At 41.0% G+C, this 15237-nt stretch overlaps 1 protein-coding gene and 1 long non-coding RNA gene across 2 annotated transcripts; one reads left to right on the top strand and one right to left on the bottom strand.

Annotated features, from left to right (window-relative positions):
- Positions 1–74: 74 nt before the first annotated feature.
- slc46a2 (solute carrier family 46 member 2) lies at positions 75–10182 on the bottom strand. The gene is made up of 7 exons (XM_030435374.1): positions 9514–10182; positions 8048–8218; positions 7563–7778; positions 7267–7438; positions 5007–5090; positions 2005–2161; positions 75–1571 (listed from the first exon to the last, which is right to left on the bottom strand). Exons 1-7 carry the CDS (start codon positions 9991–9993, stop codon positions 1514–1516), a joined length of 1338 nt encoding a protein of 445 aa, XP_030291234.1. The 5' UTR covers positions 9994–10182; the 3' UTR covers positions 75–1513.
- A 918-nt stretch (positions 10183–11100) lies between these two features.
- LOC115592520 (uncharacterized) lies at positions 11101–14785 on the top strand. Its single transcript, XR_003986182.1, has 2 exons — positions 11101–11662; positions 14750–14785. It is a non-coding gene; the product is annotated as an uncharacterized LOC115592520 (long non-coding RNA).
- The last annotated feature ends 452 nt before the right edge of the window (positions 14786–15237 follow it).

The raw sequence follows: 15237 nt of genomic DNA, 5'->3' as shown, positions 1-15237 counted from the left end.
GATTAAATATACAGAATGATACGTGAGACAAAACACGAGTCTTAAAATGCAATACTAATAATAAACAAAATACATTTTAAATGATTTAAACAACTTTATTTACAAAATCAAGGTGAATCTTATAAAACATTGCATCCGTTAAGTTTCATATCAATGGAATGGAATTTTAAAACTTGAAAACATACCTCAATAATGTTTATAGGGCTGTCGGTTATTTAGTGGAAAATATTTGCTGTAAGTTGTAAAAAAGTGTGTGTGTATATATTTATATATATATATATATATATATATATATACACTTTTTTACAACTTACAGCAAATATTTTCCCTTGTGTTCGAACCCAGTAAATAACCCAGAACCACTAAATAACCGACAGCCCTCGTGTTCCTGTTGCATGAAAAACAACAGTAATGCAGATTTGACCTTCATATCTGCCATTAGTACCATATAACAGAATGACAGTTTACACAGTTCCAAAGCTGTTTTCATGGTGAAGGGATCACTGTCAGGTAATATGGCTGTCAAACAAGTAAAGTACACAGCACAAGCTAGATATTAAAATATCTAACCGTATTTGGTATCAGTTGCTTTACAGCTAACTGACAAATTAACTGACCAAACAAACTACTACAAAATGTAAATGTCTGTTTGTTTGTCAGAGAGACACGTGAACAGAAAGAACATGATAAACTTCAGAAGAGATTAAACATGTGAGGACCTACAAGAGGTTAAAATATGTAAAAGAGAACAGTCAACGTCACCAAAATGTCTTCTTAAAATAACTTTCCCTTTACTCTGTCAGCCGTCCCTGACCTGCAGGTTCAGAAGTCAGCATAGATTCTACAAAGTGCATCTATTGTAATATTGCAGTGAATGCTATGATACATAAGTCTATTTGTCAGACAGCAGTTGGTATGTTAACACTGCTCACTACTAGACGGTTAATGAATTCATTATTCAGCAACACAGTCTAAAGATAGCATACTGCAAGTGTAAACAGTCTATATAGTCTATTAAAATAAAATAAAGCCATAGTACCCCATTTTGAGAAACCTTTTACAATATTTTATTAATATTTTGTATGGACCCTGAGTCTGAAATAAAGCTTATCTATCTATCTATCAATATGTACTGAGAGCTTTTGAGAAATATCTCTGGCTGATGTCAAAAGTTTGCAACCGTTTTTCAAACTGGGCTGTCAGATTTTCATGCGAGTACCTCTGTGCATGTATACCGTAACTCTATGTAGGCATCATTAAAATACACATACTTACAAAAAGTCATGTTTTGTTTTTTTTTTATACAAAATGCTGATGTAAACACAAAACCTGCGACCAGTCCCTCCTGTAACGACCAAAACCTCAGGAAAACCAGCTCTCCTGAGGTCTCTGTGGTTCAAACATTACAGGAAGTGAGATTAAAGGCAGCACTCTCCTTTGGCCCATATCAAGTCTCAGTTCCCGTCTGCCTCGTACCGACGCTGAACCACCGCTGGCGACGACGTGGGCGCCATCACTCTCCCTGAATCTTCTCGTAGTTACGCCTCCGAGGTGATCTCCAGCCGATGATACTGGAGGGAGGAGAGAGAAAGTGTTGTGATGAGAAGATCTGTGTTTTTAAAATACGTTTCTTTTTCAGGGCTGTACATCCTGTCAACACGGCACTTACCCCTCCAAGTTTGACACATGACCTTAATGATTTTATCTTTTATAGATAATATTCATTGATTCGTTCTTTGACTTTTCAAAACTCAGATTTTTTTTAAAAAGTTAAAGGTATTTTCCACCCGTTTACCCGGGATCACACTGACACATACTGTCATAAATGCAACTAACAAGTAAAACATAACAGAAGTTAAGAAAAAAAGTAAAGCAGTTACAAATGCTCCAGCTGTTTCTCCCTGTTTTCAGTCTTTATGCTTAACTAGGTTAATGATGACAGTAAAATAAACACTTCTCCGTTATCACCACACTGCCAACAGCGTTACATTCCCGAGGCCCTACCTGACGGGTATCATCGCCAGGACCGTTAAGATGCTGGACAGCGTGAAGACGAAGCCTGGGAACCAGTCCAGGGTCCTCTGATAGAGCTTGGTGTAGCCGGGGATGTAGGCCAGACCGCCTACTTTCAGAGACAACTGCAGGGCTGTGAGAGTGGTGGCTGATGGGAGGGAGAACAGACAGGTCACATTAAAGACAAGGTGAGACGTGCACATACATTTACTTCCACAACCCCCTCTCACAAAGATAGATAACTGATGGAAATGCACTCACACCAAGAGAGCGACAGATTGGAAAGATTAGAACCACTTTCATATAAATGTGACGGTACCACCATCAGCCTGCTTAGCTTAGCTTAGCTTAGCATAACTGAGTGGAAACAGAGGAGACAGCTAGCCTGACTCGGTCCACATGCAGCAAAATCCAGCGTCCAGCCCCTCTAAAGCTCAGTTCACGTCATGTCCTATTTGTTTAATCACTACAACCACCAATAAAGTGGATATATACGCCAGTCAGCCTTTTAATGAGGGGTTATATGACAGACTGTTGTCTTGTGTTGATGTACGTTTTTGAATTTCCTCATACACGTGTGTGCGAACAAATAAGAGCCGAGTCTGGTGCTGTTTTTTATTTGAGCTCTCAGACATGTGTCACGTCAGAGCAAACAACACGAGGAAAAACCCTGACAATCAATAACCCCGGGTCTGTAATTATTAGTGAACCTATCCTGTGTGTGTGTGTGTGTGAGAGAGAGAGAGAAAGGCAGAACAGGCTCTATATGTTGCGTCATGTTATTGGTATAAACCGGCCTGACTGCAGGTTTCCAGTACACACCGCACCTCTACGGTTACATACCTGTCTGAAAGCTGCCAGACACTGTGCACACACACTAAAGATCCAAAACGACACCACCTGACCTAAGTAGCTGGATAATTTCCCCCTCCAACGCTTGAATATCTGATGTGTCGTGCATGAGGCTGCAAATTATTCCAAATAAAAATCCAGATTTCTGGCACACATTTCTCCAGCGTTCCTGATGTTAGATGATGTTACACGGCAACATTTTCACGGGACTTCTATCATACTTGCCAACATTGGGTTGTGAAAAATAGGGAGATTTTTTTCATTGGTGTATCGACCCAAGTAACAAGGTTCCTTCGCCAGGTGTGCGATTTATTCGTCATAATTTCTTGCCTTGTATTTTAAACCACACATGTCCAAAATTCTTAGAACAGTGTTTCCCCTAAATTTTGTATAGCAGCGGTGCTCTGAGTTGATAACCTAGCAACACTAGGGGGGTCCGGGGGCAAAGAAAATTTTGAAAAATTACCCTTTAAATCTTAAATCTTAAATTTTAAATCTCTGAGATTTAAAAAAAAAAGTCATTTTCAGAATTTCAGAATCAGAATCTAAGACATGAGACAAAATAGTGTAGAAGCTGACATTGTTGCCTGAAAATATGTTCACATCCTGAGCATTAGAGAACTTTTTTATTTTCAGAAGTCAGTGTCCACATGACATAGAAGCTATTGAGAAAAATAATCCTAATTTCTGCATATTAATATTCATATTAAATAGAGGAAGCACTAAAATACAATAACAAGGGGTGTGTCTTATTCTTCCAGTTTACTGATACAATCTGCAGCTGGTTTGGAGTCACTGGGTCACATGACATGAAAGATATTGAAAAAAACAGCAATTATTTTGTATTAATATATTTATGCTAAGTAATTTAATGACGGTCCCTAAATCAGTCTCCAGTGATTCAGCGAGGCTCTGAGAGGTGAGCTGACCATCCTCCTGCTGCTGACACTGGGTGAACCTCAGTAAAGTCTCAGCTGGACCCGAGTAGATATCCACAGAATATCCAAACTGAAACTAACTTCACCCCGGTTCGATGAGTCGCCTGTTGCAGCCTTTGAATAGGATGACGAGGATTTCAGTCACTCAACTCAAACGGTGACTTGTGGAAATTATACAGATAGCAGTAATGAGAATAATAATCGACTTCAAGATAACTTAGGGTGTAGTGCTTGTCACTGTGTGCAACTTAAATTCGCCATTCGCTCGTGATATCACGTCCAATACCCGACCCGACCTCGGAAAAGCCGGATTGCGGGATTTATCAGGAACAATCACACACCTGCACAGGCAGGCCAGGGTTGCCAGATACTGCAACAAATATGCCCCACAATCTTGTTTGTTTCCTTTACTGTAAAATCGGGAGATTAACGGGAGAAATTACTGACCGGGAGCATCGAGGGAGATAGGGTTAAAAATCGGGAGTCTCCCGCGTGAATCGGGAGAGTTGGCAACTATGCTTCTATCCCAGTGAACTTCATGTCTGCTTTCACCATCGTCTTAGTTCTTTTATTATCTGTCAGCTGACGTACTATTACACAACTCTCACTGAATCTGTATCCAATCAGCAATTTTCTTACTTCTGACTGCTCCGTGACTTCCTGACTGCAAACTCAACTTTACGGAAATTTCACGTCATGTTCCCTTTTTTTCAACAACTTCCTCCGGTGCTGACACTGACACACCCCGATCCTGCCCCTCCGTCTGATCTTTGGCACCATCTGTACTACAATGCTAAAGAACTGTTTTTGACTGACACGCATTTAAAGGAAGAGTTCATGAAATGATGATGTGTTTGGAGCGATGTCTCCAAAACTTAGCGACTCAAACCAAAAACAATCTACGTGTATAATTAGCACCACAGGTGAGAGGGAAAATACATGTTTTTGATTGTGGGGTGCACTGTCCCTTTAAGGTGAACCGACCCTTTTATAATCGAAAAACCGCCAACAGCATCTTTGTAAAAACAACTTCAAAATGATGTAATTATGTTGAAACCATCAGTCACATGTATTTGCATAATACCGCTGTGTGTATTTAATTGTTTTTCACTGTTCAATCTCCGCTGTTGTCATCATTCATCCGTAGTGCTTTTACACACCTACACACACACAAACACACACACACAGAGGTCACACACTCACCAAACGAGGACGCCGGAACCTGCTGGGAGAGCAGGGATCTGATTGTGGGCATCGGGATGAGGGCAAACAGGTTGAGTGAGCGAGCTGCGGAGAAATGAAAATTGATTAGTTTATTCCCTCTCAGGTTCGGCGCTCCCTCCACAGCGTCCTGTCGCACACCACGCCGCCCACAACCGCCACGCAGCTACTGTTTTTTTTTTTTTACTCTTGAGGCAGGTCAGGTCTCTAATGGAGCTCGTTTTGTATTATCTCGCCCACATCACCCAAACAATCAGTGTTTTCTGTTAAAGTAATACTGTAACCTGTGATATTAGCGAATATGAATGTCTGATAGCTTACTTTAGCATCCATTTGCTGTTGTTTAGCCTCCAGCTCGCTTCAAATAGCTCTTCAGGGTCCTTCAGCCGTAATTACAATTATGTGATTTTATATTTTAGTTTGGTTTGGAATTAACAAAAAAATCAGGACCATTTAAAAAAAAGTAACTTTTTAAAAAGAAGGCAATGTTTCATTAGAAGTCATTGATATAATGCTAGCATGTCCGTACACTAAGTAATACGCTTCTACTAACGGAGGTCTCTAATGGAGCTAGTTTTGTATTATCTCACCCACGTCATCCAAACAATCAGTCTTTTCTGTTAAAGTAATGCCTACGAATGTCTGTGACTGGCTCAACATTATATCAATTTCACAAATTTCCATTTGTGCGCAGCTTGTGTCTGCTAACTTACTTTAGCAAAAAAAAATGATGTGTTACATTTCTGTTTTGTTTGGAATAAACAGAAGAAGCAGAACTTGGTAAACAATAAAATCAAAAGAAGAGTCAGTCAATCTTTTATGACAAGGGTTGACAACACTTGATAATGAAGCTAGCATGTCTGTAAGCTTAGTGAGAAGCTTCTGCTAGCAGCGTGCTAACTCGAATCAGAGGTCACTAATGGAGCTAGTTTGGTATTATCTCGTCCACGTCAACTAAACTCAGTCAAAATCAGTCTTACAATGTAACATGATATTATAAAATATGCAAGTCCATTTGCTTGCTTTGAAACACGGCTGGTTCAACATCAATTGCTTCATGAATTTCCATTCGTGTGCTTGTCTCTGCTAGCTCACTTTAGCCTCCATTTGCTGTTATGTAGCCTGACAGCTTGTGTCTCTTTACTTCAGCAAAGAAAATGCGTTGTTTTTTTCAGCTTGGTCGGGTAAAGACGACTGGTGTTTCATGAGAAGATTGATTCCACTTGACTACAAGTAGGAAGCCTCAGGAAGTGTCGAAACAGGGAAACGGCTAGCTTGGCTCTGTCACTGTTCACACGCTGCATCTTGCTTGTTTATCCAAACAACACCTGAAGCATTAAAGAGGATGTCTTCCAGTGTATCTGTGGCTAGTTGTTAAAAAAGGGTTGGTTGGCTTCTTCTCACTCTCACTTCCTCAATCTGGTTCCTACATGTTTACAATTTGTGCTGACCTAAATCTGTCATAAACCTGTTACAAGACGTCACCGATGACATGAAATCAGTTCCTCCTTCTTTGTTTGCTGAGTCAAATCTTAAAAAAGGAACCAAATCCTAGTTTTAAATGTTTGCTTTGATTGCAGTTTTGTAAATGAAAATGAAAAACAGTGCCTGGCTGCTATTATAAGAACCTGTTCTTCTTCATAGGAACAGCCAGTTGACAACAAAGGGACTTACTGCCAGCTGCAACACAAGGCAGGTATTGTTTTCACCTTGTGTGTCTGTGTGTCATCATATCAGAATGTGTTCAAGTGATCGGTTAACAGAGTGCCAACCATTTTGGTTATCAACCGATCATTAAAGTAATTTATCTGGCAAAAACACCGGTTCAGGCGTCTCAACATTAAAGAGAGTTATTCTTGTTCTCCTTTTCTCTGTTTCATATAGTTGCAAATTGATTATTTTTGGATTTTTCATGACTAGTGGTCAGACAAAACAACAGATTTGAAGATGTTACTTTGAGCTCTGAGGATGTGTGGTGGGATTTTCTGACCTCTGGGCAACAGAGTAACCCAGTTTACATTATTTTAGTATCACATTTTCAAACTTATTATTCCAGTAATTTGTCTGGTGATATATATGGGAATATAATGGGACAGATGTTAAGGAGTTACAGAATGATGTTCAAGTTGTAATTTGTGGGGGTTAGGGTTAAAAAAAAAAAAGGTGCGTATGCAGGACCTGAAATAATGTCCATTAGTCATGATCTATGAAAAACGCTGACTCAGGAGGTGCTCAGTCTTACCGAGGTAGAACTGGTAAGTTGCCGTGATGAAGGACATGAAGTAAATTCCAGAGGCGAACGACATCATGCCGATCAGGATGAGCAAACCGTCGCTGACGCATCGACGGAACACAATGACACCGAGGAAACTGGTGAGGAAAATCATGCAGCCTGCTGCGTTCCCATAACCCACCTGGAGGACGAGAGACAAACATGGTGAGTATACACTGTGATGTAAACTGTGTATGACAATAACCACAAGTCAAACAAACAGCCTGATATTCCATCTTTCATGCATCCAAATCACAAAGTGTCACCTGAGTGGCGGTCCAGCTGAGTGGTTCTTTCATCACAAAGACGGCCAGTATTTCCATGGCTCCGCCCACCGCAGAGGCATACAGAACGGCAGCTACAAACAGCAGGACCACGTTCACCCTGTCGACCCGGGCAGGAGCCTCCACAGTGACGTCACTGGAGGCGCGAGAAAGGACATTGGCGTCCTGCTCTGGCTCTGGGTCGGGTACTTGTTTCACCTTGAATTAGATGGAGACACAAAGACATTTAACAGCCGTATGCTCATGTGCAATAATACTTTCCTGCTGTGGTTGAGTGAAAGTGAAAATATGGCTGTGATGGTACGAACATCATTGAAAAGTCAAGCCTGATAATGAGCATTTTTTCTGACTGACGACTCAGGCCAGAGACTCATGTACGCCAGTATAACTACATGTACAGTACATTTCACACAGTGGTTAGAATACGAACACACACACACACACACACACACACACAGCACACCGACCTGCAGCAGGACTATGGAGTGTAAGAAGGCGAGCAGGTTGAGCAGGGTGCTCATGGTGAGCAGGATGGTCCCGTTTCCCAAACTGGAGCTGTACAGCAGGAACAGATGACCCGACACCAGGCTGCCCACCAGACCTGTCATCCCATACAGCAGCTCCACCTTCATCAACACCTGCACGGGACATGGACACACGTTACTTCTGTGAAAAGTTGACAACTTTGAGGAAATTTGAGATTTCTCAGTTAGTTTGTATTTAGCAGACAAATGATCGAGTTTGTGGTATTTTTCTGTAATTCAATAACGTACAATATTAAGCATTTGTCCAGGGGCATGAATGACAGACCAGTATTAGGATTTAAATGATTTCGGTAAACTCTTTTACATAACAGTAGGGCTGCAAATAGCAATTATTAAATTATAAAATGTTTGGAAATGATGAGAAGTATCTAGCAGTGTTTCTAAAAGCCCAAGTTGAGGTTTGTTCACAACCCAAGGATATTCTGTTTACTGTCATAGAGGAGCGAAACAACACAACATACTCACATTTATGAAGCTGGAATCAGAGAATTCACTATTTATCACATTCTATCTACCATTAAAGGGATATTCTGGTGTAAGTTTAATCCATGGTCTAACATACCGTGAAACTGTGTTAGACTCCCTCTCGAGTTTTATCAACCTCAGAAACGACCGCACGACAACAATACATTGCAATAAATGGGTCCAAATATAAACCGCCACCGAAAAGCCACAAATAATGCTCAGAACAGCACCAAACTTCAGCAACAGTACAAATAGGGTCTCAGCACATAGTCCGGGGCATCTAACCTCCGCTAGCTTAGCTGGATCTTCTGCAGCAGCTTCCTGTTGACGGGAAGTCTCGACGACTCGATTACCGAGTGCAGTAGAGTTCCGCGGCTCATGGATGAAAATGTATGATTATGACTCCATGGAAAAGCAATCAAAGTTCATATGTGTCTTACCTGCCAGTTTATAACAGTTATTATCGAGAGCGGACATGGAAAAGAACGGAACTGAGCATTTCTAATCGCACTCAGTAATCGTCGCGTCAGGACTTCCCCGACCTGGAAGCTGATGGAGGAGAGTTGAAGTCTGTTTTTAGCTTCACAATTGCTTCCCTAGCTAAGCTAGCGGAGGTTAGATGCCCCCGACTATGTGCTGAGACCCTATTTGTACTGTTTCTTAACTATGAATACAACATAACTTTCTGCCCACTGATACCCCATCATCCCCCCCATCCCCCCCCCCCCGCCTTCAGCTGGTGCCCTCTTCAGTATTTTGGCCCCTGCCCCTCACACATCTTGAGTCCGCCCCTGGTTACAATAACAAAGCAGAGTTTACAGACACTTTCATTAAAGCAGCCTCGCAGTTAATGCTGTAATCTATATCTGTATTGTTTAGTGACACTGGGAGCCCTGAACGCACCACCACCCTGTCACACTGACCTTGGACCGCTCCGTCACCGTGGAGCCGAGCGATGCCAGCGTCATCACGCCGGACCAGAAGGCGCAGTAGCCGCCGGACAGCCCGAACAGAACCGCCGCTCCGTACATCACCTCCAGCGGGAGGCCGAAGATGACCACCAGGAGCAGGACGAGCCTGGACACCAGGTACCCGCTCAGGGACACCACGATCGGGGTCCTCCTCCAGCCGCGGTCACTCAGCCAGCCCAGGAGCATCGAAGGCAGGATCGGCGTGAACCGGATGATGAGGTTGTAGATCATGTAGAAGTCCGACATGGCTTTCTGCTGGCTGTCCCCCTTGGAGAGGTGGGTGTCGGGGTAGGTGGCGTTGGCGCACCGGTCCTTAACCACCATCAGCAGGGCGGTGTCGAAGAAGGTGCTGCCCAGCTGCTCCAGCACCAGGATGGGCTCAATGTGCCGGAGCGCCGTGAAGGCTGTCAGACAGAGGCTCGGCAGAACCATGACCTCACTGTGAGTTAATCAAACTTGTCACTCAGTGCAACTCAGCAGTTGTGGTTCTGTTCTCTCCTGCTCTGCTCTTCTGTCCGAACTTCCACAGAGTGAGTTGCGCGCTTGAAAATAAAGCAGCGATGGAGGAAATGAAATCAATCTCACGCCCTCTTCTTCCTCCATGTGCTCAGCGGACTCATGGGGTGTGTTCGTGTGTGTGAAACAGAAATTTGGGAAACCACCACCCTCCTCTCCTCCAGCTCCACCTCAGCCCAGCAGAAGTGTTTCTGCTGTGGTTTTTTCCATCTACACAACGTGCTCATGAACACAACAAGCAAGACGAGAGAGAGAAAGTAAAACTGATCGGAGCTGTGTGGCATTCAGAAAAAAAAAAAAAAAAAAACCAAACAAAAAAACAACATGTCACATCTGTTCTTCTATTGCATCAACCCGCCTCAGTTGATCTTGGCCTTCTCTTCCTGTCAATAACTTGTTGGTCTTGAAATGCTGGAGCCCATGTTGCGTTCAGGGTGCTTGTCCTGTGTAACCGACAGACCAAAAAAGCCAAAGAGATTCTGTATAAAGATGTCAAACATGAGGAAAAAGCTAATTTTGTAATGATTAAGTAAGTAAGTAATGATGAACTGAGGAGTGACTCGCAGTGCAGGGTGTATCATGAGATGATCATCAGGTTACTCTCACTCACTGTGATCAGTTCACATCCACAGTTACCTCATCGATCAGTCGACTCGTGGCAGAATTAGCTGGATTCCTCTAACATTAAAGGGCCAGTTGCAGTTGCTCAGCCTCTCTGATAAAACACTGACGCGACCTGAGAGTTTTTCTGACACGTTTGCAACCTACGGCAGAACAAATCTGCGTTTCATTCAAAAGCGTGAACCCAGACTGTCAAAGGAAGGGGGAATTTATGGGAATCAAACTGACAGCCCACAACAAAAATTCAAAAGGTGCACTGTTCTACCTGTATTTTTTGTGAATGTTTCTTATTCAATTATGAAAATGAACAAAAGAGCATTGTTTGGCACTGGCCCTTCTAAAAGTAAAGAAGTTGAGCAGGCCTGACCTGAAGTTGGAACATGACCAAAATCCCAGTTTATCGACTGGTACGTGCTGGATGATTTCTTGTTTCGATTGCATTTTTGTCTTTTAGCTCCACACTTCTTTCAATAACATGCCCAGTCTGAAAGCAGAACATCACCTATTGTTATAAAAACAGGGAGCTATTGTCTTCCATCAGAGGAGCTGAGCACACACATGGTCCCGCCATAAAGTTTACTGCAGTTTATGATTATTCCTGAGCCGATGAACCGGCGCCACGTTTTGAAAGAAGTAATAATAATAATAATGAGCTTTATTTATACAGCACCTTTCAAAAACGCAGTCACGTAACCGGATAAAACACAGAGCTAATTAGAAGATCATAATAAAAACAATACACATGGAAGAGTTTAACATACATTTATACAGCAGATACAATAAACTGAAAGGTAATTTTAATAAACATGTTGGTTTTCAAAAGTGATTTAAAAGACAAGACAGAGTTTGCAGCCATGAGCTCCTCAGGCAGGTCAGTCCAAAGTGTTGGAGCTCGGAATGCAAAGGCTCTAATCTGGACCTTGGAACAACAAGAAAAGATCTGAGCATGTCAGACCGCGAGAAGGTACGGAGCCCCTTAAGGGACATGGGGAAAAAAAAAATGATGGGTGAAAAAAAAAAATGATGGGTGAAAAAAAAAAAAAAGATGTCATTTTTGCGAGATCTCGCAAAAGTTTTTTGCGGGATCTCGCAAAGGTTTTGTACGGAAGAGGATTAGGGCCACACATGAATTTTTTTTGTAGTTCTGACTTTAAAGTCAGAATTCTGAGATTAAAGTCAGAATTCTGAGAAAAAAGTCAGAATTCTGAGAAAAAAGTCAGAATTCTGAGATTAAAGTCAGAATTCTGACTTTTTCTCAGAATTCTGAGATTAAAGTCAGAATTCTGACTTTTTTCTCAGAATTCTGAGATTAAAGTCAGAATTCTGACTTTAAAGTCAGAATTCTGAGATTAAAGTCAGAATTCTGACTTTAATCTCAGAATTCTGAGAAAAAAGTCAGAATTCTGACTTTAATCTCAGAATTCTGACTTTAATCTCAGAATTCTGAGAAAAAAGTCAGAATTCTGAGATTAAAGTCAGAATTCTGAGAAAAAAGTCAGAATTCTGAGAATAAGTCAGAAGTCTGCACATGTAAATTTTTTTTTAGTTCTGACTTTAATCTCAGAATTCTGAGAAAAAAGTCAGAATTCTGACTTTAATCTCAGAATTCTGACTTTAATCTCAGAATTCTGAGAAAAAAGTCAGAATTCTGACTTTAATCTCAGAATTCTGAGAAAAAAGTCAGAATTCTGACTTTAATCTCAGAATTCTGAGAAAAAAGTCAGAATTCTGAGAAAAAAGTCAGAATTCTGAGATTAAAGTCAGAATTCTGAGAAAAAAGTCAGAATTCTGACTTTAATCTCAGAATTCTGAGAAAAAAGTCAGAATTCTGACTTTAATCTCAGAATTCTGACTTTTTTATCAGAATTCTGACTTTAAAGTCAGAACTAAAAAAAAAATTCACATGTGGCCCTAATCCTCTTCCGTAGTTTTGCGAGATCTCGCAAAGACAATTCTCATCTTTAGCTGACAGGAACTCAAAATAATGACAATATTTCCAGCTTGAAAACGCGCATCTCTCTCCTCCCTCCATTGTTGTGTGTGTTTGTGTCGCTGCGTGGTGTTACACGTGAGTTGTGCTCATGCTGAAAACGTGACTTGTGGCACACGTGACATCACTCCCCGAGTCAGGAAGAAAGCAGAACTATATATTTTTACTAAGGAAAATGACAAAAATAATGATAAGTAACTTTAATCTGATTACTGGTTTGTAAATGTTGACGTGTTAGATTACTCGTTAATGAAAAAAGTGGTCAGATACCGGCATCACTGCGCAGAAAGTCTTTTTTTAACGGGTCCGGGGAAATTTCGAAAATTTTGAAAATTGGGCTGTTTGATGCAATTTCAACATAGTTTGAGAAGGAAAGGAAGGCCAATCGTTGGGTCCTCATCGTCATATTTTAATCACAAATAAAGCTAATTTTCCCTCACTATAGGCCTACTGAGTATTTTTTATATATTACAGCCTATAAAAAGACCTGCGCTGTGTGCATAGGCTATAAGAGCAGGTAGAACATTCCTTATTTGAATTTCTTGGCTTCATTGACTATCTGCATCAGGCCTGCAGGAGGCTTTGTAGGTATTAAGAGACAAATATCGTCATTTAACATCGTCAATAAACCCATAAACGTAATACAAATCTGCAGCATTTAATGTAATAAACCCACAAGTAATAATACAATGAATAATGGTCGGGGTCGTTGTTGTTTGTTTGTTTGCCTATACACCTACTAATACTACTGACCGTGGGCGCAAAATCCAGCTGCTGATCCGCTGTCACACAGCGGACCCTCGGTGACCAAAGTGTCAGCTGGACTTCAGAAGGGCCAGAATTCACTAGAACGGCCGTAAGCGGTCATTTGGACCGCTGGATTTAAACTCTATAATCTGTCAGGTAAATACCAAACTGAGTGATGAATGCATTCATGTGTCATGATATTTAAAAAAACAAAAAAACAAAAACAAAAACGAAATAACCCCAAAATGAACATGTTCAGAAGTTTAATTATACATTTATCAATATTCACATCATCGCACATAGTAAACTGTAATCATTGCATATTTACACAAGATTTTAATAGAGAAACACATAGAAAATTAACAACTAAAAGTAACTTACTTGACTATGAAACATTTTATTTTAACACTTAATACATAATAAAACCATAATAGTAAAATAATAATCGAAAAAGCTGGAAACGAGCTGATCTAAAACAAACAAAGAGCCGTTGTGATCACTGGTCACATCTCCGCACATCACCTCCGCTCTCGTACAGTTACCACACACGGGCTTGTGGCATTTCAAGTGTCCGGTGTTTGGTTCCGTTTGCAGCGGACCGGCACTGCCTCCGTGTCCGTGTCAGCGAAGATGGCCAGTGGCGGTCTTCTATAACATCCTCCTCGACCTGGCTGGGATCAATGCCCGCATCTTGTTCAAGGAGTGCTCAAAGTGATCGAAACGGCTCTTTTTTTTGTTTGTTTGTTTTGGATCAGCTCGTTTCCAGCTTTTTCGATTATCATTATTTATTTTATTATATATTAAGTGTTAAAATAAAATGCTTCATAATCAAATAAGTTACTTTTAATTGTTTTTTCTTGTTCTGGGTTTTCTCTATTAAAACCTCAATAATTACGGTTGACTATGATATCGATACTAAATGTATAATTAAACTTGTTAAAATGTACACTTTGGTGTTATTTCGTTTTTGAAAAAAATATCATGACACAATGAATGCATTCATCACTCAGTTGGGTATTTATATGAGACATTATAGGGTTTAAATCCAGCGGTCCAAAAAAAAAAACGGTCTTACGGCCGTTCCCTGCGCACTCGCCCGGCTGCCGGCTGCGCATAGAGATCGATGTTGTCCGTCGAGCTCGGAGGACGGCTTATTTTAGTACAAAATCGGGGTTTTGGTCCTTGTAGCTCATAGTCAAAACCTTTGCGAGATCTTGCAAAAATGACATCTTTTTTTTTTTTTTCACCCATCATTTCTTTTTTTTCACCCATCATTTTTTTCCCCCCATGTCCCTTAAGGGGCTCCGTAAGAAGGAACACGGGATGATAACAGTTCAGTTAAATAAACATAAAAAAAAAAAAAAAAGGAACAGGAATGCGTGGAATTTGAAGGAGATATCTCTGGCTCTGCTATCTATCGATCCTGATCTTTTGTTTTTAAATTGTCCACCGTCCAAGGCTGGACCATGGGACTGGTTTTCAAAACCTGGGGCCTACATTACACACAGTGCAACTTGACCACTGAGTGACATCACTGGAGTCAGATTATGTGCGGCTTCCTCTGGAGCTCCAAAAGGCTTCATAATACTTTTCCCCACATACAGCAGACTCCTGAAAACCTGTGAGCACACTTTGAGTTGAATGTGTAAAACTGGTGGGGTTACCCTTTAAGTAAATAATTTTTACCCTTGTTCCTCACTTTGGAGGACCAACAACCAGACAATGTTTAGTTTTTGATCACACAAGGACAGCGACAGTGTACGTCAGAGGTCCAATCTTTTGTTAAAGCACAGCAAAGAAAA

Source organism: Sparus aurata, chromosome 12 (genome assembly GCF_900880675.1).
Source record: "Sparus aurata chromosome 12, fSpaAur1.1, whole genome shotgun sequence".
Classification (NCBI taxonomy): domain Eukaryota; kingdom Metazoa; phylum Chordata; class Actinopteri; order Spariformes; family Sparidae; genus Sparus; species Sparus aurata.
This window is presented reverse-complemented; position numbering and strand designations above follow the sequence as displayed.